General features: G+C 39.0%; 1 protein-coding gene across 1 annotated transcript; it reads left to right on the forward strand.

Annotated features, from left to right (window-relative positions):
* Positions 1-14: 14 nt before the first annotated feature.
* LOC122171407 (coiled-coil domain-containing protein 169-like) lies at positions 15-27848 on the forward strand. The gene is given in 8 exon segments (XM_042838980.1): positions 15-316; positions 4854-4936; positions 5455-5565; positions 5657-5697; positions 17598-17696; positions 17808-17861; positions 22486-22562; positions 25675-27848. Coding segments are annotated over 8 exon segments (870 nt in total). The 3' UTR covers positions 25778-27848.
* Positions 27849-27952: the final 104 nt, after the last annotated feature.

The raw sequence follows: 27952 nt of genomic DNA on the forward strand, positions 1-27952 counted from the left end.
AAGTAGTCACTTGAATGTAAGAGCTGCCACTGAAGCAGCCAGAGAAAGCGACAGGGAGACAGAGGCGCCGCCATGCAGCACTAAGCTGCACGATTAACGCAGTCGGCCTCGTGAAGCTTCGCCTTTACAAAGCGAAGAAGAGAGCTTGGACCGCGGCCGCCGCGCAGCCGGGGCAGGGCGCGCCTCGCCGCTCCCTCAGGCGGCCGCCAGACACACAGCGGCCGTTCCGAGGCCTCCGGCGGGCCGGTGGCGCCATGGGGGAGCGCGGCGACTCCGAACGGCTGGAGATGGAGCTGGGGCGGGAGAGGAGGAGGCAGTGAGTGACGGGAGTGGGGCCGAAGGAGTGATCCCGGGGGGGAAGGCGGGAAAATGGCGGGTGGTGCTGCCTCAGGGGTACCTGGCGGGAGGTCCCGCAGTGCGCTCTGCATCTGTGGGGATTGAAGAGCGCTTTGGGGACTGGGAGAGTGTGGTGAAAATCTGGGATTGCGGGGGGAAGTGGCGGGCTGTAGCAGGTCAGGGGGCTGGCGAGAGGAGCCTGAGAAGGTGGGTGAATAATTTCAGCCAGAATGAAGCTGGCAGTGAACGGGCAGGAGAATGGGGATGGGAGAGGGGCTGGTGTGGGATAAGGACGGGTTTGTGGTACAGAAAAGGGCTTGGAGGAGTGATGCCTTGTTGGTGGGGAGAAGGGAATGAGTGATGAGATTATGGCAATACACATTTCTTCCCAGTGGAATAAAGCTGGAAAGCCAGATTTCACTGTCAGTAACCGTCCCCGAGACATCTTCCTAGTGTAGTTCTGCAGAGTGTGACTGTTTTAAGAGGCAGATGTTTCAGGGATCCGACTAAATAGCTTGGTATTAACAGTGTTGATGTAGATGTTCCATTGTGTGGAATTTTAGGGATTTTTTCTATTTTTTTGGAACATTTCTGCCTTTTGAGTGCTAATAAACCAAAAGTTAAAATACCAGAAGCTCCTTGAGGTACTGCCTTAATTCAGACTCTTTCTGTACGGTTTTCAAACACTCAGTTCCATGTCTGTTTTTCCCCAGGACAGTGTTTATTTCAGTCTCCAAGCTGAGGGTTCTCTGCAATTGTACTTTATGAAATGTTTATCTGCTAGCAGGAAGAGGAAGCTAAGGTTTATCATAGAGTCAGTATGGTTGGGCATCTGTGCTCAGAGCAGTGCACAAAGGAGCTCGGTCACGCTTGTACTTGTGTGTGAGCAAAGGTCCTTTTAATGAATCTCCAGAGTGGTGAGTGGTGCATCAGTGTAAGACAGAAGTTATCCAAAGCAAACACCGACTCTTATTTACCAGGCTCACCATTTTGTTATTGGTGCTCAAATAAAAAGCTGGCCGGTATTGACTTTGTTTCACTGCTGTGATTTATTATTGTTTTAACTAATGAAAACCTGGGTATTTTATGCACCTGAAGTTCTTGCTGATATCCCTGAGAACGTTCTGCAACCATGGCCCAAAGCCCAGGTCACACAAAGATGTGTCTTCTGTGCTGATCAAACAAAAAATAAACGTATTTAACAAAAGTCTCTGTTTCTATAGCATGACAGAAACGCAGTGGAAAGCCTGCTGCTCCCGGTGGATTCTGCAGCTATGTCCCATGTTTATCTTGTGCATACAAGCAGGCAGCACCATTATTGTATTGTTATTTATTCAACTGTTGGCAACCAGGATTGTTAGAAATCAACATCTGAAACAGGCGCCTGTGTTGTCAGTGAATACAGAAGGCTTTAAGGTGTGATTCATCTGACCTACTTTGGTTGGCTGCTTTAGGAGGAGATGACTCACACCCTGAGAAGTTTTCTCTCCAATGGGTGTAAAGAAAGCTGAGGATGACTGCTTGCAGATAGATGTCTCCATTCCTAAGTGCAGTCTCACCCATGTCATCCTTTTGCTGGCTTATTTGATTATTGTTCCACTCAGACAGTTTGGTAACAGCCCTCCTACCACTCTCATTTAAGAAGGGATTTTTACTTCAAGGAGTAAATTGAATGATCTGTGTCAGTGAGGGGTCTTTACCTAAGTACCTGCTGATTCTCAGTGATTGTGGATATAATACTGTGGAAGGCTTTAATGAAAGTCAGTAGCTTAACCTGACACTGACTTACTGTAATCGAGATTTAGCACAGGTTCTTTCTGGGAACTGCCATGACAAATGTTTGTAAGCTAGAGAGAAAACATAGTACTGCATTATACTTCTTAATAGACAGAGGTCTTTAGGCTGTATATGCATCCATGTCAGCTCACTCTGTCAATTTACTGATGTCAGTAGAGTTGCATGTGAAAATTCCACTTTGAGATTTCAGCTTTTGTGGCTTTCCAGACAAAAAGAGTTGCAGGATTTGCCCAGCACACTGCTGAGTGACAGTGCCTGGAGCTTTCAATGCTATATATACTCTTGCCTGTGGTGCCTTTTGTAATGTATAGTATCATTTGCTTTGAGATTCTGAAGGCACCTGTGTATTCTGTCTTCTGCGGGAACCAGTAAAGGCCTGCCATGTAGCAGGGCTGGAGCTCTAGAACTGATGATTTGCCTTAAGCTTCACCTGTAATGTAGTGCTAGTCTCTCTCCAGTAAACAAAATGGCTTCAGGAAGTCTTTTGCCTATTATGTGCTCTAGATGCTGAGATCTGGATAGCAAAAGGTGCAGGAAAATGGTTTTCATCCTAAGTGGCTGTGACTGTCAAGCAAAACAACACCTGCAAACTGTCTTAACAGGAACATCAGCAAATTTTTGTCTGTATTTTCAATCACAGTCTTCTTATCTGTACTGCGACTTTTTTCTCCTTCACAAGAAGCTTCCTGATTTTGTTTAGTGGATGTGGATGTCATTAAGTCTGATTGTTGATTAACTTCAGGGCTTCGAGGGTTTATGGGATTTCTTCTGTGACGACTATCAGTTGTCCAATGATACGGGAAAAGATCATGCCTGGTTTTTAATAACTGTGAGGCTATTGGTAAAATCACACCAGCGTCAGTGCCCCTTTAAGTGCAGCCCAGGGCTGTGGGCAAGCAGCTGCACAGAGCTGTTTTACATTCACAGTAACAGACAAGTGGTTTGGCCTGTTGTTTCCTGTCACAATTAGAAATAGCTCCATAAATGCCAAGTATTCTCAATACAGTAGTAAGCTGAAGTATTTACCAACTTGGTCAAGCTGATTTATTTCTACACTCCTCTGTCAATACGGAGAGTGTAGTTTACTGTATATACACTGAATAAGCACCCTGCCTACTTTCTAGTTGCTATTGGAATACTAAATATTTACTATTAGTTAATTTTTTTGTGAGAATGGTTTTCATTTCCAAATGAAAAAAAGATTCTCAGCAATTACAGCCTGATACCTCACGATGTATCATTTCAGTATACATTTTAGTCAGGAAGGGATATAAATTGGAAGTTGGTTAGCAGCTTTGCTAGTGATGCACAAAGAAGAATAAAGTCTAACGTGCTGTAAGAGATGTTGTGTGTAGTCTTAAAAAGCTGAAAATACCGTGTTTGAAGGACTCATTCTAACCATGCTATTCATCAGCACACAAAATTTTCTGTAAGAGGAATATTAATTTAATTTGGATATAGCTCAGCTCTATTTATATCTCTGCCGGTGTCCAATTCCAGCTGTTATTTCCTTCCCAAAATGCCATTTTAACACTTGCCTTCATCACAATTTCCTCTTTTACAAGCACTGAGAGGTTGATAAAAATCTGCTGTAAGTAAATATTATCTACTTGTGTTGAAAATATGCCAGTGATATAATAAGATTTTGTCTTCCTTCTTAGCTATCTGCCTCTGCCATTTGGAGTGGGAACAAATTAGCAGCAATGATCAGATTTCCTCCAGTTTTCCTGGATCTAAACTTTTTGACTCATGTGCTTCAACTGTATCTTTGGTGAGACTTTCACCACAACCTTGTTTGTCTCCACTATGCTACCTATATTTTCATTATTTCTTTGACTCTGTCTCCCCTCCCTGATTTAAAGTTGGTAGGGAAGAACAGCATTAGAGCAAAGAGAGACTGGAAGACCCAGTTGTCTCTGGTCATGGAAGATTTCTGTCTAATTGTGACTCTGCATGTTTCTTGCACTGAAAACTTACCTGAATGACCTTTTATTACTCTTCTGCTTATTTTATTTTCTTTGAACTTCTGTACCGTTTCAATTTTTCTTTCCCTCTCTCTCCCCATTGCAGGCATCTCCGATCATGATTGGTCTGCTTCTGTGTCTGTAACTTTAGGTTGAAACTGATGTTCCAAGCTATAGAAAATAAAATTCTGCTGAGTGTGATCATGGGATGAGCAGCAGGTGATACTGTTCTGGTGACAGAGCCGATGTCTGAAACTTTATTTCTAATAGAGCTAACTGTTTCTTGAAGAGCACTTCTCATGAATGTATTCAGAATGGGAAGATTTACATTGATGTGAAAGCTTCCCTTAAAAAACCACCAATAAATAGGACAAACAAGGGTTTTATGAACCCATTAGGTTGTAATGAACCATACTAAGATTTAAAATACATCTCTCTTATTTCAAAAATGACTTACATATTTGTACTGTAGACCATATTCCAATTTACGGAGTTGTGTTCTCAGTTCTTTTGAAAGATCTCAAGTTGGTCTTTGAAAAATGGATGCGTTCAAGAGCCTTGGTTGATGTAGGAAATCTTCCAAAAAAGCTGATATGAAATAATCACAAACTGCTTTTGTAATGTGTTTTGCTGCATTTTGTTTGGAGCTGAGTTGAAAATATATTTGATTTAGTGGTTTGTTTTTTTTTTCTTTTTTTTTTTTTTAATAATTAGATTAATGCAAAGCCTTTTCATTGACTTTTCTAAATACCACAGGCAAATGCTTGAAAATTCAATATCTGAATTGAGAAGAACAGTAACGGAACTGGAGAAAAAGCTTAGTGGTGTTGGAGATGAAGGTAAGTGAATTGCAACAGTCTTACTAATTGAATAGGAAACACAGCAAATTATTTTTTCTTTTGGTAGAACTTACAGTGATACAAATTTTTATTTTGGAATATTAATTTTCCCTTTCCAAAAATGACTGTTATGGATGTGAAATGTGAAAAATTAAGGACCTTCAATATGAAATGAAAGATGTGAAATTATGGACTACTAAATGCTGCATGTTAGCTTTTTTTTCTGTTAGCTATTAAAGATATAACGGATGACATGAGTTCATAGAGATAGTCAGTTAATATTCTGGCCACAGTAAGCCTTGTGGTAAAAGGAATCCCTTGATCTATATTTTCAAGCTCTTTTGTAATTCAAATGAATACTTCCTTAGTATGAGGAATACTAACTGGAGACCTTCTCAGTCTTCTGAAAAAAAAAAAAAAAAAAAAGTAAGAACTGCTCGAAAAAACAGAAGTTGACTTCTACTTGAAATAGCATGGAATAATCTGGGAAACAGAATAACCCTGTACTTGTTTTTAAGGTAATGAGTGGAAAACCAGATACGAGATGCAAGTAGAATTGAACAGACAGCTGCAAAGGCAAATTAATATTCTTAAAGACAAGGTGGAGCTTATTCATGGAAATCCAACAGGTAGAAATGAGCATTCATAATTGTTTTCCAATAAAATTAGTGATTCTATGTTGAATGAAGTCAATGAGTTGCACCTTCTGCTTATTTGTAGATAAACTGGCCATTGTTCGCATCTTTGATCAAATGCCTGTGGTGAGTACAGTGGAATTTAGTTGCTTCAGCTTCAAAACCACAGAAGAAATTACATTAATTTAATTTAATTGTACAATTTTTTTTTTATGTTACTGTTCCTTAGCAAACAATATCTGTGGTCCTGTCGAGAAACCAAAGCAAACAGTCCCACTTAGTTTTTCAATTGTTTCAGTTAGGCAATTGGTTATGAATTTATAAGGCATAGAACATAATAATGAAGTGGGAATAAAAGACCTAAATGTTGGGAATAATCGTGGAGTAGATTTTTTGACTGAGTAAAGATTCTACATCACCCTCAGTGAGGTGTATGAGATGGAGTAGCTAGACTGGTGCTGTCAATAACTGAAAAAATGTAAAACCTTGATCACAAAATGATGGAATCTCTTAGGCTGGAAGGGATTGCTTTGTGATTTTCTAGTCCAACACCCCTGCTCAAGGCAGGTCAGCTGCAAGAGGTTGCTTGGCATCATGGCCAGTGAGATTTTGAGTGTCTCCATAGAGAGAACCTTCTCAATTTCTCTGGGCAACGTGTTTCTGTGTTTGAACAATAAAAAAGTGTTCTCTTAGCTTAGATGGAATTTCACGTGTTTTAGATTGTTCCCATTACCTCTTGTCCTGTCACTGGGTACCTCTAAAAGTAGCCTGGCTCCCTTTTCTTCCTCCCATCCCATCAGGTATTTATACACATGGGTAAGACCCCCCGAGCCTTCTTTTCTCCACACTGAACAACCCCATCACTCTCAGCCTCCCCTGCACATACCAGAGCATGGAGTTTTCCTCACCAGCAGGAAGACTTTAATTTTTTGCTTAATTGAACTCCACGAGGTTCTCTTCAGTGCAGTCCTTCAGTGTATCCAGCATTACTCACAGTTTTGTAGCATAAGTGACAATAAATATCAACGATTGCTGTTACTTTTTGTGTAATACAGTCCCAGGAAAATTCCTCATTGTATAGTAAGTACTCAATTTTTGCAGCACAGGACAAATTGGATTTTTATCTTGTATTACTTAATATGCTTTTATTTCACCAGCTGCATTTCAACAAAGCATAAAACAACTTCTTATGCACTTACACAAGCAGAAGTGCCTCCATCTGACTCCCATGCTTCAGATTCTGAAGATTAATGGGAGTTCACTGAGCCTGGAGGAGTCTGCATGCTGTGTTAGTGGGAATTATTACCCATTTTAAGCAGAGTGTGAATAATTGATTGCTTATTCTGGTTTAATTCATGGCTTTCAGATAGTAAATATTCTTCTTAAGTTTAGTACTGTCCTAGACTCCATGATGTTCTTCAGATGGCTGGATATTTTTTATTTTTTCAAACAGCCAATTAAAGCAGTGAAGAAAATCCTTCCCATCCCATTTGCCTGTTTCAGGGACTTGGTTTAAAAATACAAGTGGAATTATTTTTGAAAAGAAGTCTTGAGCACAGGACATGGGGCTAAAAAATTTACAGCAGTCTGCTTCAGACAAGGTTATTCCCATCAGCCTGTAAAGCGTGCACTGGCGTGCACAATGGCAATATTAAAAGTGTTTATTTCCATCACATTTCCAATGTTCTCTTCACCAATCCAACTACACCTTTGCCAGGCACCTGGAGAGCCATTACCAGTTAGATAATCTGTGAGCTTTATCAGCAGCTGTGCTGCACCAATCCAGTACATTTCTAATCCTTACTAAATTCTGCTTTGCCTCCTCACCTATGGGCTGTCATTCTGTGAGATTTGATTACTGCTCCTGTAAATGAAAGAATGGCAGTGGAACAGTAAGATTCATTCTGCCAAAAGGAGCCTAGGAAACAATTTGGAGTGTCCTACACTTACTCAGTGACACCTAGGGAGGTCTGGAGCCCATGTGCCATGCCATAGATTTTTATCCTGCCATTTTTCATCCTTCCAGTTTAGTGTGAATACATTTGTCTGTTATCCAAGAGTGGAAAAAAAGGCTTTGAAATTTAGAAAAAGCTTCATTTTGGCTTGTTTTGATTGTCAGGAGATGGAAGGAAAAAGAAAATGGATGTGTTTTGGGGACTTTGCTGTCCTTTTTTCACTGAAACTGTCAGGAAAGTCCATGTATTTTTACAGTTACCCTTGTAGAAATGCAGAGCTCCTTTTTCTTTTCAATTTTGGCAGATAAAACATCTGTAAAAAATACACAGATCAGTTTGTGGTGTGTAAGCATAAAGATTTATCCAAATCATTTTTATGTTTTTGGGAATTGTTCAGAGGAGCATTGGGGAATATTTAGCTTCTCTGCAAATGAGAATAAAGAACAGATGTGGTGAGTGGGTGCAGAAAAGCAGAGATCAGTCGATCATCAATCTACATTCACTCAGAGTAAAAATGCTGAGAGTGTATATATAAAAATCATGTGTGCACATTAAATGAGAAGTACAGTATGATATTTAGTCCTCAGCTTGCTGTTGCATATGAAGTGAAAGGATAGCAAGGTGATTCTTCTAGCAAGACGATACCATTTCAAGAGTATAGCAACAACAGACACTAAGCAATGTGCTTTGAAAATGAAATAGCATTTGCAAGTCCTTTTAACCTATGTTCCCAAAGAAGCTAGTTACACAGTTTGAGTTATTAGAGGCACCTCTAATAATTCTTAATTTCATTACCAGTTTCAGCCATGTTTAACAGAGGAGATATCTCAAAGGCATTAAGGATATTTGTCTCACTCAGCTTGTCATTTAGGGTCTTACGTAGTCAATAGAAGGAGAAAAGCATATCCATGGAGTGATTTGTCTCATTTAGAGATAGGTAGGATAAAACATTTTCTTGATTTCAAGCACAACAGGGAAAATAAAGATTAGTCATCAGGGACTCTGGCAGTGAGCGAGCTATAAAAAACTGAAAGAGAAGAATACAAATGCAAATTCTGGGGCGATGAAGAAGGAAGCACAAGGATTTTCAGTGTGCATAAATTGCAATAATTGTTGCAGATGGCTTGCACTGTTTTCACTTCAGAATTAGAATGTTACTGATGAATGATTCCTTGCTGTTAAAAACACCCCTAAATCATTTAAAAATACAGTTATTGTTCTTGCTGTGTTCCTTTTATTTTATTTCAAAAATATCATGAAGGACACATGTCACAGGACAGTAAATGTGGATCCATTATCTTCAACACACAAATTAGAATAGCCAGGATTTAGAAAACCATCTTTGTGTACTGAGAGTTGATTAAAAATAATCTAAATGGTGACAAGCACAGGGGAGTTGCAACACTGAAAACTGGTTTAGTCAGTAATTTCCTTTATATCCCAATGAATAATACAAATGTCATACACCACTTCAGGAATAATTGCAGAAAGAATGCCTTCTCTCCAAAGCTTAACACGGTGTGAATTTTGTTTACCCCTCTTAAACATATTAAGCATTCATTTGTTCACATTTTGTCGTTAAGGGTGTTTTGGTGAAATACGCGCTGTCTGCTGGATTCCTCTATAAGTAGGAGGAAAGTGATTTTATTCTCTCTCACCGTTTCTGCTAGAGAGGATCCCTGGATAGCAGCTTTAGTATGCTAATACCAAAAGCATACTACAAAATCAGTTCAGAAGAGCACACTCCTGATAGCATTGCCTTAGCAACGCTCTAGTTAAAATTAGCCAAGGAACGAAGGTTTCTGTGATAAATCACTGTTTTCAGGACTGCCCAGCACCATAGCTGAGAAAATTCTCACCATTGCAGCCAGATACTTCCTTTGAAGCACTGCCTTTCTGAGACTGGAGTGACTGTGTGCAGCAATCCTAGCAGATCAACCTCAGGGTTTTTCCTATATAAAAACCATAAGCAGAACGTGTGACAGTGTCACACTGGAGAGGGTGTTGGCAACCTAACAGGAGAGGCATCCAGTGCTTATGAAAACAGAAAGAAGCTGTACCACAGTAGGTGTTGTTAACTGCCTATGGGGAACATCATCACTTCCTAATGGCACAGGAAACGTTGACAATTCTTTCAACAAGTCAGTGTTAAATGAATCTTGTTGCTCTTGCTGGATTACATCACCCATAGCTCTGTGACAAACAGGTCTGATATCTGGTCTTTATTGTCAAGATTGGAAGTATTTTGGAGAAAGTCTTGTATTCTGTCTCATAGCGCTGAGCTGCGTCCTGCCTCCTGCCAGACTCCTTTCATCTGACTTAGGCCAAGTGTTTTGGATGTCTCCAAGAGACCTTTTTGACTCACAGTCCTTTCCTTTCTTTTTCATGTTGGCTTTTGTTGTTCCTCCTGGCAGCCTTGCACAAACCAGCAGACTGTTTCTCACTTTGTGTGTTCCCAGAGGCAGAATGCACTTTGTATTTCAAAGAAAACAATCAGGGAAAAACTTGCAGTGGACTGACATTATTAGCTGGCCATTCTCCAGACTGCTGCCTGTTCAGGAATTTCAGGAATTGCTTAGCAATTGTCTGGGACCCTTGGATTTCTCCCAGGAAAGATTTGTAATGAATTTCAAGGCCTTTCCCAAGCCTCACAGGAGAGATAAGAAGTAAAACATTTTGGATTCAACATCATCTTTTGTTTTAAATGTGAAGTACAGCGATGGAGGTCTGGGTTTTAACTTCCTCCTCCCACTTTGGCAGATGATAAAACAATGTTGTGGGCATCATTGATAGAAGGATTTAGGTAGCACTGTCCTACACCTCTTTAGCTGAAGGAACTGGATTTTTCCAACAGATCTCTGGACAAATTTCCTTAACCTGGTTCATGACAATATGTGATGCAAACAGGACTCTCTATTCTGAAATGTTATCTGTGATTCTGTGATTCATGCATTTCAACTGTTTCAAATACAAAGAGCATGCTAACCACAAGGGGGCACTTGGCATTTAAACAAGTGCAGTGATTTTTTCTTCACCTGCACTGAAGCCTTTACAGCATCTATTGCATGCACATCGATTGCATATTTTACATAGGGATGTGCTGTGCTAGGTAATTTTTAATGTATCCTTTTCAGTAACTGCTACGAAATATGGTTAAGTGAGTATAATGATATTAACTTAAAATCAATTTCAGTTAGAGTAAAGCTGAAGATGTGATGTTGCTTTTTGCTCTTGGTGACTTTAAAATTTATTTAAAGATTCAGCTAAATCACCTGCTGATCCTCAGCTGCTAGTGTTGGAAGGAGGGGAGTTCATTCACTGTGCAAAAATTAATTTGATTTAAAATGTTAAGTACAGTGAATTGCAGTCATCTTCTGTGCCTTTGTTGGTGGTGCTTTTCCTACAAAACTGACAGATGTATTCCTTCTGTTCTAATTTATGGAGAAAAATTAGAGGATTAAAGCTGAAGCAAATTGCCATATAGATCAACAGTCTGCATGAGCTCTGATGAAAGCAAATTTCAGCCTCTTGATGATGTCACGTATTTGTCACCTTGTCTGTTGTAGAGTGATTGATAGAAACTGTCACCTCTGTTGCCACTGGTAGCAGGGCAAGGAAAAATCCAGAATGAGAATAACTCATGTGGGTGGCTTTAAAATTCAGCTGCAATTCCCTTCTCTATAAATTCATTTTCTGGCAAGTGCTGAGCCAAATATGTAACTTCAGACGAATGAAAAGAAAATTATGTGAAAAAAAACAAACTGTAGAATTGATGTTCTCTTTGTGAAACTCTGGGCTTTTGCCACTGCTGGACACAAAACTTAATGTATCATTGCCCTGAGAGTGAATCTTGCTAAGCCTTGCAACATTCCATTACATAAAGAAAGTATTCAGTTAAAATCTCAGTGTGTCTTTTGGCTTACCAGCTTGCTGAGACTGGCTTGACATGGGCAACTTAATGAAAACTAAGAATCTTAAATTCAGGTTAAATCCCTTAGTCAGCTTATGTCTCCTTTTTTAGGAGTACATTGTCCAGCTATTGAAGGCTTAGTAGGAGAACCTGCTATAAATCTGACCTAGACAATATTTCAGTATCCAGCTAAACTGTTACCATTAATAGATTCAATTGGCCTCTAAAAATCATTTTCAGAATTTATCTAACTGGCTCATCTTGAAGTCTTGTTGACAGTTTCTCCTGCAAAATTGCTGCGTTGCTTGAAGGACTCCTGTTTCTCTCGAGCTCTCACTGGTTCTTGCTTTGTGTAAAGGCTTTTTGAGCTCCTACAAATCAGGGTTACTATAAGTTTTAAGCCATTTACTTGTGTTATTTTCTTCTTTTAAGCACCAAACTGATTGTGTAACTATGAACATCAATAATTGAATCTCTTTCAGTGAATTTTTTCTCTGCTTGCTTCCCACAGCATTCAGTAAAGGCAAACTTAGTCCTTAATGGTTTTGGCTAAGCTCATATGCTGGTGTTTCCCACTTCTGGATTTGTATTGCTGTTCAGCAAGACTTCAGTTATAGAAGGTCTCAGCTAGTTCTTCAGGTATTGCTTTGACAGTAGGGGTGAGAGGTAACTTATAACCAGTCTTTACTAACAGGGTCTCTGGGACCTCTCTGAAGTTTTACCACTGAGAATTTTCTCATTCTGTTTTTGAAATTGCCTTCTGTAGTCTATGAGAAGTTGGAGAATTTTGTTAGTTAAGTAGGAACATCTGTCTGGCAAGATTTACTTCAGAATTCCTATTCTGAGCTCTGCAGCATCTGTTAGGTGCCTGGACCCAGAAGCAGAAATCAGAAACTGAGTTTGCTGCATGAATTTCCTAGGTGTTCCTTGGGAGAAGAGAAGCTAGATTGGAATTCACAACAGAATGTATAATAGAGATGGAAAACCATTGGGAAATTGGTGAGAAAGGTACAAAGAATTGTCTGAAATCCTGTCTCCTTTCCAGAAGTATACATGATCTGGCATCAATTGTGACTTCTTCTTTCTCCATCCCTTTAAATTTTGTTTTCTTGACTGATGAGCAGCCTGACCTCAAGAATTATTTCAGCATTAGTAAGTAAGGGCAATCTCAAGATACATTATTCTATGAATTGAAGCTCTTACAGTGTCAGAGGACTGAAATGTAAGTCTGAAATAAAATTTGTTAGTTAATTTTTAGTCTGTTTGGCAGAAGAAATTGAATTTCTAGTATAATATGGGTAGAATATGCATATCAGGTTGTGCTTCATCAGGGCACAGCCAGAGCCACCATGACTGCTAGAAAACTTCGCTTTGAGGCTCTGTAAGGGCTTTCAGCAGAAAATTAAGCAGGTTGATTAAGCATGTTCTTATGGAAAGCCAAAGAAGCAAAAGTTCAGATGCCTACCTAAGTTCTACAACAAAAACAAGTGTGAAGAATGTAAGATTCTGCATAATTCACTGTAGGATGTTAAATTTTGCTTGAAGTGTAATTTAGACACTAGTCTCTTTCTGATTTTTAAAAATTAATTAATTTATTTATTCATTTAATTTTAATTTTTGGATTTTTTCCCAATCTATAAATTGGGAGTGATTTCAATTTCTTATTTCTCTGGAGGCACACAGATGATAATTTATTATCATATTATCAACTTATTTCTGTCTGCTTGCTCATCAAAAGTGGTGATGTACTACGCAGTTCATTTGCTTACAGCTGGATATCATCCTTGATCCAGAGCTGAGTGCCCAGACATCTGCACAAGACCAGCTGCACTGGCAGCAAAATATAGACAATACTTCTGAAAAGGTTAAAGGAAAATAATAACAATAATTTAAAAAAAGATCTAAAAGTGGTCTGCTCAAGAGGTGAAAGAACTTAAAGAAATTAGACCAATACCATCACTGAGGATATAACTGATTGCTCTGTTGTGACTAACAGCTGCAATACCAAGACTTGCTGTATTTAGTAACTTATGGACAGTCTTGAGGGTAAATAAGTAGTGCAGTGTAGAATTACATAGAAGAAATCTTGAGAACAGCATGAATTTTTGTTTTTGCTGTGTTTCAGCTTACTATGGTGGCACAAAATATGTTGTGCAAAAATATGTTGTCATATGATTGTGGTCTTTAATGTAGTCAGGTCAGAAGGCAAAAAAATTAGAAACCTTTTTATCTGACTTTTTTAATACTGTACAGACACTGGTGTAGTGAAAGAGCACATGATCCTGGTGGAATTTGGCTAAATCTTTAATCTGTGGTTTACTCGTTTACTTTCTGTCCTTGAATTGGAGAATATTAACTGTATTGAATATAGGAGCCTTCTGTATTGGGACAAAGGTTTCATCTGCATCCAAGATACTTCAGCTTTAATTAGGAAAAAAAAAACAAAAACTCAATTCTTTTCATGTCTCCAGTGTGTCTGTTATAACAGATTAAAGATAGTAACAGTTCAGTCATGTGTGAAACATTCTTGAAAGATATAGCTTTTCTTTTTCTCTCTCTCTCTTCCTTCCTGCCTTCCTGCCATCCTGCCTGCCTTCCTGCCTGCCTTCCTTCCTTCCTGCCTCCCTCCCTCCCTCCCTCCCTCCTTCCTATACAGACAAATATATGAAAGAGAATAAAAGATGGAATGATTGCACATACTAGAAAGAAGACTGGAAATTTGGAACAGGCAAGAGACGGATTCACATATTTGGTGGATATATCACTTTGTAGATCTAGAAATGGAATGCTTTAATGTCCAAAGATGAGGATGTAAGCTATAGCCCTAGGCTATACACAAGTACTGGTTTTCTGGATCTGATATTTATAAGATGTTTGCAACTCTGGCCATTGAAGGGGGTTGGAATTAGGTGATCTTTGAGGTCCCTTCCCAACCATTCTATCATCAATAAGGAAAAATTACAGGGGGAGTGGCTAATATTTGGAGAGATTCATATTATCTTTCTTTCAATGTTTAATGCATAGGAATCTGGTTAATAGAATCATAAAATCAGTTACTTTGGAAAAGACCTCTATGGCACTGCCAAGTCAATCACTAACCTTGTCCCTAAGCTTTACATCTACATGTCTTTTAAAGATCTCCAGGAATGGTGACTCAACTGCTTCCCTGGGTAGCCAGCTCTAATGCCTCTCAACCCTGTCATGAAGAGTATTTTTTATCTGATATTCAACCTAAGTTTCCCCTGCTGCAACTTGAGACCGTTTCTTCCTGTCCTCTTACACGTTGCTTGGAAGAAGTGGCCAACGCCAACTCCTTTCAGGTAGTTGTAGAGAGTGATAAGGTGTGCCCTGAGCCTCTTTTTCTCTGAGCTAAACAACCTGAGTTCCCTCAGCTGTGCCTTGTAAGACTTGTTCTTTACAGACCATTCATCTTTGTTTTCAGACATGTTCCAGCACCTTGATGTCTTTCTTGTAGTAAAGAGCCCAGAACTGAACACAGTACTTGAGGTATGAGGAGGGCAATCACTTCCCCACTCCTGCTGACAAACTTTCTAATACAAGCCAGGATGCCATTGGCCTTCTTGGCCATCTGAGCACACTGCTGGCTCATATTCAGCCAACTATTGGCCAGTACCTCAGGTTCTTTCCCACTGGGCGGATTTCCAGCTATTCTATTCCAAGTTTGTAGCTTTGCCTGGGCTTACAGTCATTGAGAAAAATTAACTGATATTGCTAAGACAGTGGTCAGATGGTACTGAAAGGATTCAGTTATTCTAGATAAGAAGATGCTTAATTTAGAAATAAAAACTAAAATCCTGAAATGGATACTTCTTTTACTCAGAGGGCCTAAGCAGACAAATGGAAAAAGCCTCACTAGACTGAAGTGGTGGGGTAACAAATATTAAAGATACAAACTTTGCAGAAGTGATCAAAACAGAGATAGATGTTGTGCATAGCGGATAAAAGGGACTTACATGCTTTAAAGTTCTTTCTTTATCATCTACTTGGATGAAATCACCTTGAGGAAGGATAGAAAAAAAAGTTAACACAATAATATTGGGTATTTTTTCTTGTTTGCATGTACTGTTTACTCCTTAGCTAGATCTTTGTTTCCTACTACAGGCAGTGGAAACCTTGTCAATACTGTGTGCTGAGTGTATAGATTCATGTCTAAATTCATCTCAGTAGGCATCGTTGGTAGAACACTTACGTAAATGGAGACTTGCAGACATTTCAGTGCAGAATAGCCTACTGCTGCTCCAGAAGTATGTGTGTCCTGTACCCCATGTGAGGTATCTGTCACGTACAGATGTCTTAGACATCCTGGAGCATTTCAGATGGCAGCTGAATTGAACCCTCTGTATCTGTTCAGCTGAATGACTCTATGCATCACTGATGGCATTGACTGTGACTCTTTAGTAGGGGCTTAGTTCACACGTGGACACTCAAATGGAGATATTCTCACCTCAGAGTGAATCCCATCCATACTGTCAAATATTTGAATGATTGTAATGTTTGAATGGATATGAATTTGAATGTAACATTATTAGATGATTACTGCTAATATTTCTGAAATATTAATTTATTAAAAGTCATTCATGATAGGCAAACCTGTTGACTTTCTGTGATGAGGTAATAGTTTTTGTTGTCAGGATAAGTACAGTAATTCTGTATATAACCTCTGATAAAGATACCGTGTCACAAGGGAAGTGGCTGATAGTTTGTAGAGAATGAAAGCTAGTAGATTTGTTGAAAGGGGAAATAGCTGGCAAATGAAATGTAAGAATGAACAGGAGATTGCTGGGAAAGTACAAGCAGAGTTCTTCCAGGACCAGGTTTAGAACTAATCTTAATGTGATACGCGTAACCTTTATACACAGCATAGAAATAGATGATGGTGTTTTCTCCTTACACTGATTACATAATAAAATAGAGATGTGGATGCTGTCTACAAAAGAATTACACTGAAGACGAGATTATTAAAAATGGCATGAAAATATAACAGTATAGTCCAAAGTATTGAGGAAGAAGTAAATGAATTTTGTTATGAATTGAGAGCTGATCACCTGGAATCTGGATATTCTGTTTGATCCCATGTTGACTGTGAGCCATCACCTTGCAGCTGTAAAAGAGCATTACTGACACTGGTCAAGGCAATGTGATAGCTTCTGGAGTACTTCATGCTCCAGTACGGTTCTGCTCTCCAGCTGTGAGAATGGGCTCCAGGTAGGTTATAAACGGGCTACCATGACAGTTAGATGAAAGAGCAGCCTACTGTGTGAGAGACCATTGCTAAAAGCTCAGTTTGTTTATCCTAGTAAAATAAATGTTGAAATAAGACATTCCTGGCTTCTGTATGTAACTCCAGGGAGGAAGAATGGCAGTTATCTTAAATATAATCACAATAACAAACAGGTCAATACTAACCTTGAATAATCTGAGGCAGGGAATTAGAACAAATTGACTGTTGTTAGAGTCTCCTAATAAGAATGTATCTACTGGACAGAGAGGATCAATTTATGAAAGAGATTATGAGAAGCAGTTTCCTCTAGTACTTGGATGTGTGTTCTGATTGCACCACGAAGAACTGGCCAGTGCTAGTAACCAAAAATGGACTCTGCCATGGTTACAGTAGCTCAGCTCGCTTGTGCACGAAGTGAATGACTTCACATATAAGACAGATTGCTCCCAAACGCTGCATTTTAGCCAAAATCTTAGGCATTGTCAGTGACACCCAACATGCCTCATTAGCAAGTCCAGCAGCTCCCTTTCCAAGAGGTTTGAAAATGAATGTGCAGGTGGGATCTGAAATCTTCTTCCTACAAAAAAAAAGCAGCAGTAAGAGTGAATTTTGTTTAGAAGTAAGGAGCAGGTCTGTCTGGTCACAACAAAGTGACTTTGCTTATCTAATAAGGCACACGAGTATGGAAGACTGTATTTATATCTTGTTAACACAGTGGAAATGTGTAGTTCACAACTGATACTTCTAGCATATGGTTAACTACTTTTGTCTCTGTGGTGTGCCAGTCTGAACCTTGCAAACAAAAAGTGCATGAGAAGCAAACAGAGTGACAAACACAGTAGTGCCTGAAGAGTAAGTAATGTGGTAGTGATGTCTTTGTTCAGAATGGAAATATTTCTTTTATTTACTGTAACCGCAGGGCTCCTTAAAGGAGGTTCTTGAACAACTAAAAGAAGAGAAGAAAAGACTCCAGAATCAGCTAAAAGATTATGAACTTAGACTGGAACAAGAGGCAAAGGTTTGTAAATCGCTGTATGCATCTAGTCTATAAAAGCTGTTACGCTGTCTGACAGACAGACAAGGTGTGTAGGACACACAATGTAATAGTTTGCTATTTATTTTAACATAGGCTTACCACAAAGCTAATGATGAGCGGCGCATGTACCTTTCAGAGATTTTGCAGGTAAGAAAAAAACCTGTGTGACTTGATAGGAGCTGGAGCAACTGGCCTACATTAGAAATAGTGTGCCTGTATTAGAAATAGTGTGGCCAGCAGGAGCAGGGAGGTGATCATCCCCCTGTACTCAGCTCTGGTGAGGCCGCACCTCGAGTATTGTGTTCAGTTTTGGGCCCCTCACTACAAGAAAGACATTGAGGCCCCGGAACGTGTCCAGAGAAGGGCATCGAAACTGGTGAGGGGTCTGGAGCACAAGTCTTATGCGGAGTGGCTGAGGGAGCTGGAATTGTTCAGTCTGGAGAAGAGGAGGCTCAAGGGAGACCTCATTGCACTTTACAACTTCTTGAAGGGAGGTTGTGATGAAAAAGGGTCTGGCCTCTTCTCCCAGGCTAATAGTAGGACCTGAGGAAATGGCCGCAAGTTGTACCAGAGGAGGTTTAGGTTAAACATTAGGAGAAACTTTTTCTCTCAGAGAGTGGTCAGGCACTGGAATGGCTGCCCAGGGAGGTGGTGGAGTCGCCGTCCCTGGCAGTGTTCAAGAGGCGCCTGGATGAGGAGCTACGAGATGTGGTTTAGTGCTTGTGGTACTGATAGGAATGGGAGGGTGGTTGGACTAGATAATCTTGCAAGTTGTTTCCAACCTTGTGATTCTATGATTCTATGATTCTATCTCTCTTGTGAGGAACACAGAGAGACCTAGCACTGCTCAGCCTGGGGAAGCAAAGACTGGAAGAGGATCTTGTCAGTGCTTACAAATATCTGAAGGATGAGAGTCAAGTGGATGGGTTCTTCTCAGGCTCTTCTCAGCAGTGTGCAGTGACAGAAAAAGAGCAGTGGCCAAAAACTGGAACATAGGAAGTTCCATGCAACGTGAGGAAAAAATTCTTTACTTTGATGGTGACAAAGAACTAGAACAGGCTGGTTTTGTATCGATTGGAATTTCATTGCTCTCAAAGATAGTACCCTAATCTGAGAAAGGTGAAACAGTTTTGTGATACTTGCTTGCCCATCTGGTAGTGACAAGACTGCTGTGCTGCAGTTCAGTGTTTCATCTGAAAAGAGCAGAACCAAATTATTAGTGACATTGACACCTTAAGAAAATTCCTCCTTTTCATGTTTCCCCCTTCTTATCTTTTAAAGACAAGGTAGCCAGTCAGCTCAGATTGACAATACAATTAAATTTACAAGATAAGGGATAAGGTACTTTGTTTTTATGAACTCAGAGGCTAAATGTTATTACTGCAAATTATGTAACACATAAAAGTTGATAGTATAAACTGCGGGGAACCTGTAAAGATTTCTAGTACTTCCTGTTGTGAAAGAACTCTTGATTTGTGAATAATGAAAAAGTAATAGCTTAGTGTGATACTCAAGAATGATTGTCACGTACTCGATGTCGTATGTAAGTGGAGTGAAAGGCTGTAATTAGCAGTGTTTCCATGTGCTTGCTCAGTGGGCAAGTGATGTCGATCATTTCTGCTTTGGGAAATCTGAAGGAATTTCTCAAGCTAGCTTCCCAGCATTAAAGCCATAAATAACCCAGAAAATGTGAATAATAACTGTTAGTATCTTTCTATTAAACACTGAAGCTGGGAACTGTTGGAGGAAGAAGATAGGAGATTAAAAGATTATTTTATTACTATACATGGTAGCAGGAGGAATAGCTATGTTTGGTTGCCTAGAAAAGCTCTTAAACCTGCATAAAACATTGTTTGAAGTGAAGTGTATGCACTGGCACATTGTTTAAGCAGGACACTGGGAACTAGTGTATATTATGTTTTCAGTAATCAGTTGCATTATTTCAGAATAATTTGGGGGCAAAATAATCATTTTTTGATTAATCTGCCAATCTCCAATTTTGTGACTGCCAATTGTCTGAAGTAATTGAAGAGGGATCCTCTGTAATCTACGGAGGTAGAAGGATGTTTAAGGTGCAGACCATCACACTTGTTTTAGATGAAGTGGATTGCCTAGGCACTTTCCTGTCTGTATAACTGAGTTATAGGGAGAGCCTTGTGAGCGGTTTAGATTGGACATCTGTCTTTTAGCATCTGAACAGGTTAGTCATTCTCATCATGGATGCAAAATAATTATTGGCTCATCTGGTTCTTTCTGACCCCTCACTGCCATGACCTTAATTTCGTTGTGGCTCTTACATTATTTTCAAATCAACATAGCTTTGCACTCCTTGTTAACAATTCATTTTGTCATCAGGGACAAAAGCAAATACGCATTCAGCCTAGATTTTTATCAGTTGTGTGCAAATCTCACCTTTTGAGTCTGCTGTAATGCTGGCAGCAGTACAGTTAGAAGGATAACAGTGTACCACAAGACATTGTTATCTTGTGACTGCATTATATTCCACTAACTCACACTTGATTACAGAGAATGGACATAATGTCTTGTTAGGCCTTCTTTCCTCATTATTTTAAATGCTTTTCTTTAGCTCACAGCAAAAATAAACAAAAAAAACCCCGGAAATACAATGGAAGTTTTACTGGTATGTGCTAAAAATTTGCAGATGCTGAAAGCTTTTGCTTTCTTTCTGCTGTGTTTTTCCTGCAGCCTTCAGTAGAAACAAGAGTGCTTCTGAGCACCAGTTTCTTTTATTTATCTTTTTATTATCATTGGCTTTTCTACTGTTTCTGTTTTTTTTTTTTAAGTACATGTGTTATCTGAGTGCTTTTCTTGTTTGAGTTGGCTGAATCCATAAGCATATAGTCAATTTAAAATTATATTTTTTTTGAAAGTTGAATACTTCACAAATCATAGAGTTCAAGCTAGAGGCAGTGCTGTTCTGCGGTGTGTTCTGGTTTGCTTTTTTTATGCTTTATTCCAGTCTGAAAAAACATTGGTTTGTGATTTGGATTCCACAGATACCAAAGCACTTTCTGGTAGTATTCAGAAATTTGTTAGAGGAGTTGGCAAGGACGAACAATTGCACATCTTCAAAAAAACCATTCTATCTCAGGCCAGACTTTTACCACAAACTTTTAGTAACATAGAACAGGCTGATTTGTGACTGGGGTCTCTTTGCAGAAAAAGATCACTATAATAGATAGGACCAGCTGAAAAGCTGCTTGTGCAGCTCAGGCTCAGTTCAGTTAGGATGAGCCTGAAGTAAACTGTGCCAGCAATAACAGTGCTATGGACAGTAATCTTGTATACTGACAGTCTATATTCATATAAATAAAAAGCAACTCTGAAGGCAGTCAACACTTGGTTGTTATCTCTGGAACAGGTTGCCCAAGGAGGCTGTGGATGCCCCATCCCTGGAGGCATTCAAGGCCAGGCTGGATGTGGCTCTGGGCAGCCTGGTCTGCTGGTTGGTGACCTTGCACATAGCAGGGGGTTGAAACGAGATGATCTTTGTGGTCCTTTTCAACCCAGGCTATTCTGTGATTCTATGATTCTGTGATCTTGTCACAGGAGCACTGCTCAGAAAGGTGATAAATGATACTAGCCACTATCTTCACTGGAGTTCCTTGAGTGAAAAAAAAAGTCTTCTCTTCAAGAAATTAAACCTGTGCACATCCCATTCTTATTTATGCAAAGCACTTTAGAAAAACTACTTCAGTTATAGCTGGGTTTGCTAGGACCGGGTAAGGAATACTTGGCTAATACATTGTACAGCTAGAAGCACAGTAGAAACCATTGTCTTATAAGCAAGATGTTTCTTTTTAGAGCTGGATCTTCTTTTTCTCACAAGGGCAGGATGTTTTCAAGTGTTTTGCAAAATGTAAAGTTTAATTTAGCCAGACTTTAAGTCTTCTGTAGGTTACTCCAAAACCTACTTCTAGGTCTTTGCTGTCCTGGTGAATGTGCTGTATTGCATGTCATGTTTATCATGTAATTATTGCATGTTTCTGATGGATCTCTTTAAAGAGGTTGAGAAAAGTCCATTTTCTTACATTAGACACCCAAGTGTGATACATCAGCCAGACAAGCCCTACACCTGCTGCATTTTCTGTTTTTCAGTCCATGGCATAGCTGACCCTCTGAAAAGTAGTGCTAGTAAAGGCATCTGGATAAGCAAACAAGTGCTGGGTGAGGAGGGAGCACTGCAAACTAAGGAACAGCAGAAGCAACTGGTTTGATCCTGCCCAAATTCTGCTAAATGCAATTCCAAGGGTAATAGCTATTACCCTTGGAATAGCTATTTTTTATGTCCAGAATTCTAATAATGATCTCCAAAGCATGCAGAGATTTCCATAACGTGAAACTTTTTAAAGTAGTTCTTGTTCTTAATTAACACTTTAATCATTCAAAAGTACAGCTAAGTTACTATTATTTTGTTTCTGTATCCCAGTCAGAAAAGTGTTTCAAACATAGTGGTTCTTCATTGGGAATACACAGTGCGACCTGCTAATTTTAAGTGATATAGTCTCTGATTATCCAACATAATAAGTGGTGATATTTTGTCTGTCAAGGAATGTTGGCATGTGCTCAGTTCCCAAAATCAATAAGACATTGGCATAATAGGTGCTTGAAGTTCTTTGTGGCAATAAAACCATAATTGGTCAAAATCAGTTTGGAGGAAGCTTACTTCATTAACTGTGATCATGATAAGTATTTAATTTTATTTTTATTTATTATTTATTTATGTATTGTAAAATCTCTGCTGCTGCAGACCTCAGCTATGCTTAAAACTGTTGAAAGGCAAAAAACAGATGCTCTGACAAGCAAGGGAGAAAAGCACACACTGAGGTATGTTTTTGTTTATATTTCTTCTTTTTCTGCTTTACTTTTTAACTAAATATGTTTTTTTGAATAGTGCAACTCTGTTCATGTTAAATATAACTAAACACAATCCTATGATAACATACTATTCTTAACATCATTTTTGATACTGCTTTTCAATCAGTTTTGCTTAATGCTAAGCGTGTTGCACGATTGGAAATACACGTGCTTTAAGCAGCCTTTTTGAAATCTACCATCTCTCTTCTCCCATCTCAACCTGTGTTGTTAAAAAGGATCTTCTTTTCTTTTGTTTTACTGTGGAGTTGGAGCTCCTTTGGTCCATTAAGAGTAATTCATTTAAATAATTGCTTAGCTTGATACTTTTTAGTGGGTAGAGATTGTAACGATTGTAAGAATGATAATGTGAGTGACTTTAGATCACAGAGTCACTGAATATCCCAAGTTGGAAGGGACCCATTGAGTCCAACTCCTAGCTGGCAACACAGAAAGTCTTCATTGTACAACATATTTCTGTTTAATTACATGGGTTAGAAATTTAAATGTGACAAGAGCCCACCTGTTCTGAACTACAGAGAAATAAAATTAATTTGTGATTGTAGTGCTTGTGAGTTTGCATGAAATTGGAGATGTATTTTTTAACTGAAACAAAAACATAAGTAATATAATGTAGAAAGAATACAGGGAATCACACAAAATTTGGGTTGAACCCAATATCCTGCCTCCAGTTGCAATAAGTAGATGCCTACAAAAGGGCAGGCAGATAAAATGTTTGCTTTTGGAACTCTCCCAGGTATTTGGAGACTTCCTGAGCTGATACAGTTTCTATGTGCTCAGTATCTCACAATAAATACTCTTCCATGAATCCACTTACCTATATTATTAATGTTAGCATCCATAACGTACTAGGAACATCTACAAACGTAATGAGTAATTTATAAACAGGAAATGTGTGCACATATTTGCTTACCTGCTTTATTCTTACACTCCATGTAAGCATCAACTAACAGGATTTCAAAAACTGGAATGCTCCAGAGGAGGATTTTAATAGGATATGAATTGATGTCTCTAACTGAAGTTTCCCAATACAGAAAAAGTCCATTGTATTTTCTCCCCATGTTCCATTGTGGGGAGGGTATGAGGGAGTAGTATGGTGGTGTGTAGCTGCACGTCAGTGTTACACCACTTGTCTCACAGAATAGGCATTGTAACAAAATACCCCTTTCTACCAACTTCACCTCAAAGGAATTTTTCTTTTAGTTGTCCTTAGTAGCAAAGGACCTGATTCTCAAAGCATTGGCTTTGATAACCAGCATCTTACAATTTTCACCTCAAATTTTGGTCTTGGTAGACAACATAGAGCTAAGAATGAAGCTTGGGTATCGTTTGTATTTTAAATACTAAATACAGGCAGATGTCCCTCAATCATGACGAACTTATCACAGCCACTGTTTTGTTACTTCCTTTGAATTATGTTTTGATTTACTACCTGACAGTTGTTCATTCCAGCTGACATTAATGAAAACAATTTCACTGAAGTTAAGAGAATACCTGTGCGATGAAAATCAATTGTTGTTGAGAATAATTTGATCTTTTTCTGTCCAGGATTGTTCTGTTAGCCTTTCAAAAACCACCTGCAGTAACTGGATTTGAAACCATACTATAAAACAATGCTTAACGTTTGTTTTAACCTTAGGTACAGATACAGGAAGCCCAACCCATCTATTAAAAAAGCACTGTAACATTTTTGTGTCATAATTACGAACAGTAACTTTTGTTGCATTCCTGTTCCTGGTTATCTAAACACAGAGGACAAGTTCAGTAGAGATCCTTTTCTGTGTTATTTCACAGCGCACCAAAAAAATAGGCTAGCTGACAGCTGGGAAAAAAAAAAAAAAGCATGGATGTCTTGATGACTTGTGTCTCTGATGTAGTCTGAGGAGCCAATTTAATGTCATTCTGAGCCGTCACTGCTGTACTGAGGCATATAGCAGGGCTTATTAGCAGTTTCAGCACTGCACTGGCTGCAACTACCTAGTTATTAGTTTGCATCTGGCGTAGGTCCAGCTGTGTGCAGAATTCCACACAGACATACGCTGTCTGCTTGGTCCAATTCTGCAGTGGTTCTTTGATTGTAAGTAATCTGAATTTGAATGACCAGTTGGTTACTTCACGAACTGAGGCCTATGGTTCTGATCATCCAAGTTCTGGATGGATGCAGCTCCATATTCCTGTGGGACCAGCTCTCCCTTTACGTGGATCTCAAGAAGACTAAGGAGTCTTAGGGAGAGCTTTGCTGGCTGTTTGCCCAGAGATTTGAAGCTTGTGCAGATCATGTCATCACAACTCCTACCACATAACAGAACATTTCTCTGGCTGTCATGAATGTAAAGATATGACTTTGTGACATATTTTCCTTCAGAATGCTTATTATTTGAGAGAGACACTGAAACCCTCCAAGCAATTAGGGCAACATACAGTGCTGTCTGCCTGGTGCATTGATGAACAGGGAGAGAAACAAAGATACTTTGTTAAGTGTAGAGATGCTGCTTGATGGTAAGAATGAGCCTTCCAGTTTGTGGAATCACCATTTCCCCCCTGGAGATTTGTTTACATTCTCACTGACTTCTCTTAGATCAGATGAGAACAGCTCCAGTAGGCTTCATGTAGGTGGTGTGTGCATCCATGATGAGTACCACTTCAGTAATCTGCTAACAGCATTTCATATGTAAGATCTCCAGAGAATGATCAACAGACTGACACACCTGCTGAGAGCTGAAACTGTGCCTCCATGGAATGGTTTTCCATTTCTTGTCCAGGATTATGTAACTGAGGAAGATGTCTCATTAGCTTTCTCTTTGTGCAAATGTTTAGTATTCTGTTCTTTGAATGCCATCAATTAGATAATAGGAAGTAGTCAGGAATCATAAGATGAGGATTGTTTTAGAATGCAGAATAATTAAATGCTCTGCTAGCCCTCCAAACTAGAAATATACTTCTTTTTCCTCTCAGGGTTATTAATTCACCATAATAATCAGTTATGTTAATATAAAAAGCATGCAAATTTTTAGCTTACAGGAAATGTGACATTTGATGACTAACTTCATCCATTTTATTTCAGAGGGAGATGCAGCGTTCCGCAACGTCTGAAGATGGTTAATCCCCAAAAAGAACCAATTAAAAAGACTGCAGGAGTGATGCAACTTCCAAAACTAAAATCCTGATTTAATATACCTTTTTTTTTTTTTTTTTTTAATTGAAAATTTCTGAATTGAAAATGGATGTGTTTATGCTTTATTACACCAAACACAGACCAGCACATCTTCTTGGCAGCAGTAGTGTAAGTTCCTCTTTGCCTGATGGAATTGTTCTTGTAGTTGCCATTTTTTGTCCTGGTGATCTCTGACTCTTTTCATTCTAGTTCTTATCAGTGATTCTGGTATCTGGGAGCTGGGATCTTTGGAGAACATTTAGTCAATCTGGTGGAACTGGGAGGTAGTACTGTTGAGTCAGTATGATTTTTGACATCTCAGTCAAGGAAAAACGAATGCAGAGTGATATAACCTGAAATGTAATCTCTCTACCCAAAATCTCTGCAGTAATTCCGTCCAAGAGCATCTGGTATAGCAGCTAAGAAAATATCCAAGTAGTCTGATGTTGGTACAGCTGACTGTGCCTTTCATTTGGCTCTTAAGAAGACCAGCACATAGTCAGTGCCTTACAATAGAGTTCCTTTCCAACATAAAGTTATTCTTTTTCCATTACTCCAGCAGAGGGACAAAACACCTCCAACTTTTTAAAAAGTTGGCTTGCTGTAAAACCTTTTGTTTGCATGTTTTAGAAGCACTCTGTCATGTGTAGCTATTATAGGCACTAGTTACAGAAAGAAATGAAAGAAAAAGTCAGCGTTTTTAATCAAGATACTTCAGAACATGTCTTGTGAGGGGGGACTGTTGCTTTTAAGCATTACATACACATCACATTTCCTGATATTGGTATGTTGCTATTTGCAGTTTGAATTCTCCCGTGGATGTTTTTATGGGTTCCATAAAATTCTTTATGTACTGTTCAGTGGTGCTGATCCATATATATTTATGGCCTAAAATAGTGCCAGTCTTTAAAATAATCTCTTCAGTGAACAGTAGGACTACTTTGTCTTTTCATTCTTAAGAGTGCAATTGTTGTAGTTTCATTACCTACAGCATTTTAGTCATTAAACTTTCACAGAATTCTTTTAAGTAGCAACAGAAAAAATGTTTTGGTAATGAAGCTTCAAGCTTCTGGGTTACATCATAAAAGCTCTTGTCAAAGCAAATATGATTGATTGACTGCCCTTTATTATTTTTAAGAGCATCCCTAGCTCTTTGCAGACTCTGGTAAAGCTTTTTTGCCTCTTTAAGAGCAGTACAAATAGTTCCTTATTACTGGCAGCGAGGCCGTAATTAAACTCTTACAAAAAGATCAATGATGCCATTATAAGATCCAGGGAAAGAAGACCTACAGTATTGTACAGCATATTCTGTATGCAGAACTCGTTTCTCTCTTACATAGTATGAGATTTATTACAGATATTTCTAATGTTACTCTGATGCACGTGTATAATTCTGTCCTAAGCAGGCTGGTCTGCACAGCACAGCTGATGAGGGTTCCTGTTCCTGTTTTTACATGGAAAGTTTCCAGATTTTGTCACTGGGGAGAGAGAGAAAAAATCACCATAATGGTTCTGTTGGCACAAAAGACAAGGACATCTGCAGTAGCAAAGAATATCCAGTTCTTGGATTCATGCAGCAGACATTACTGCTGCCTCTAAATCAAATGTTAGTCAATGCAGTTGACTGTAGTCCTTGTAACACTTCACAGGAATTGGAAACTTTGCACCAGGATGACACAACAGCAATTGTTCACAGCTGGGGTGTTAATTGCTTACCTCATGGGTAGTTCTTGCTGAGATAACAATTCCGATGCTTAAAAAGAGGCATTTGTTGATATTGTTGGTGTAATAATGACCTGAGGAGAGGAGCAGACTGTGTCTTCTTAGTCCCTATTTCAGCATGCCAGGAGCAAGATCAGGATTTGAAACTCAGCAGTATGGTAATTAAGCCCTGAAACATGTGTTTCACCATTCTAATTATGTGTCCAGCTGTAGAATTTGCTTTGCAAAGTGGTTATAGTTCTCTTTACTGTAGAAATTACTTGGCACTTCATTTCCCTCCTGTCTTTCTGAAAATAAGGGCAGGCTGATGACTTTGATGAGTAGAGTTTCTTTGCAACAGCAGGAAATGTTGTGTTGTATCTTTGGACCGGAATAAAATGTTTACACTGTTGTTTGTTTGTTTGTTTGTTTTCTAAGAGCTTTTGGAAACTCTGTAGGAGTATTTAGGTAGTTGTTTTGGATTTTG

The sequence above is a fragment of the Centrocercus urophasianus genome, unplaced genomic scaffold (genome assembly GCF_019232065.1).
Source record: "Centrocercus urophasianus isolate 14NV4802_14NV808 unplaced genomic scaffold, USGS_Curo_1.0 seq_9, whole genome shotgun sequence".
NCBI lineage: Eukaryota > Metazoa > Chordata > Aves > Galliformes > Phasianidae > Centrocercus > Centrocercus urophasianus.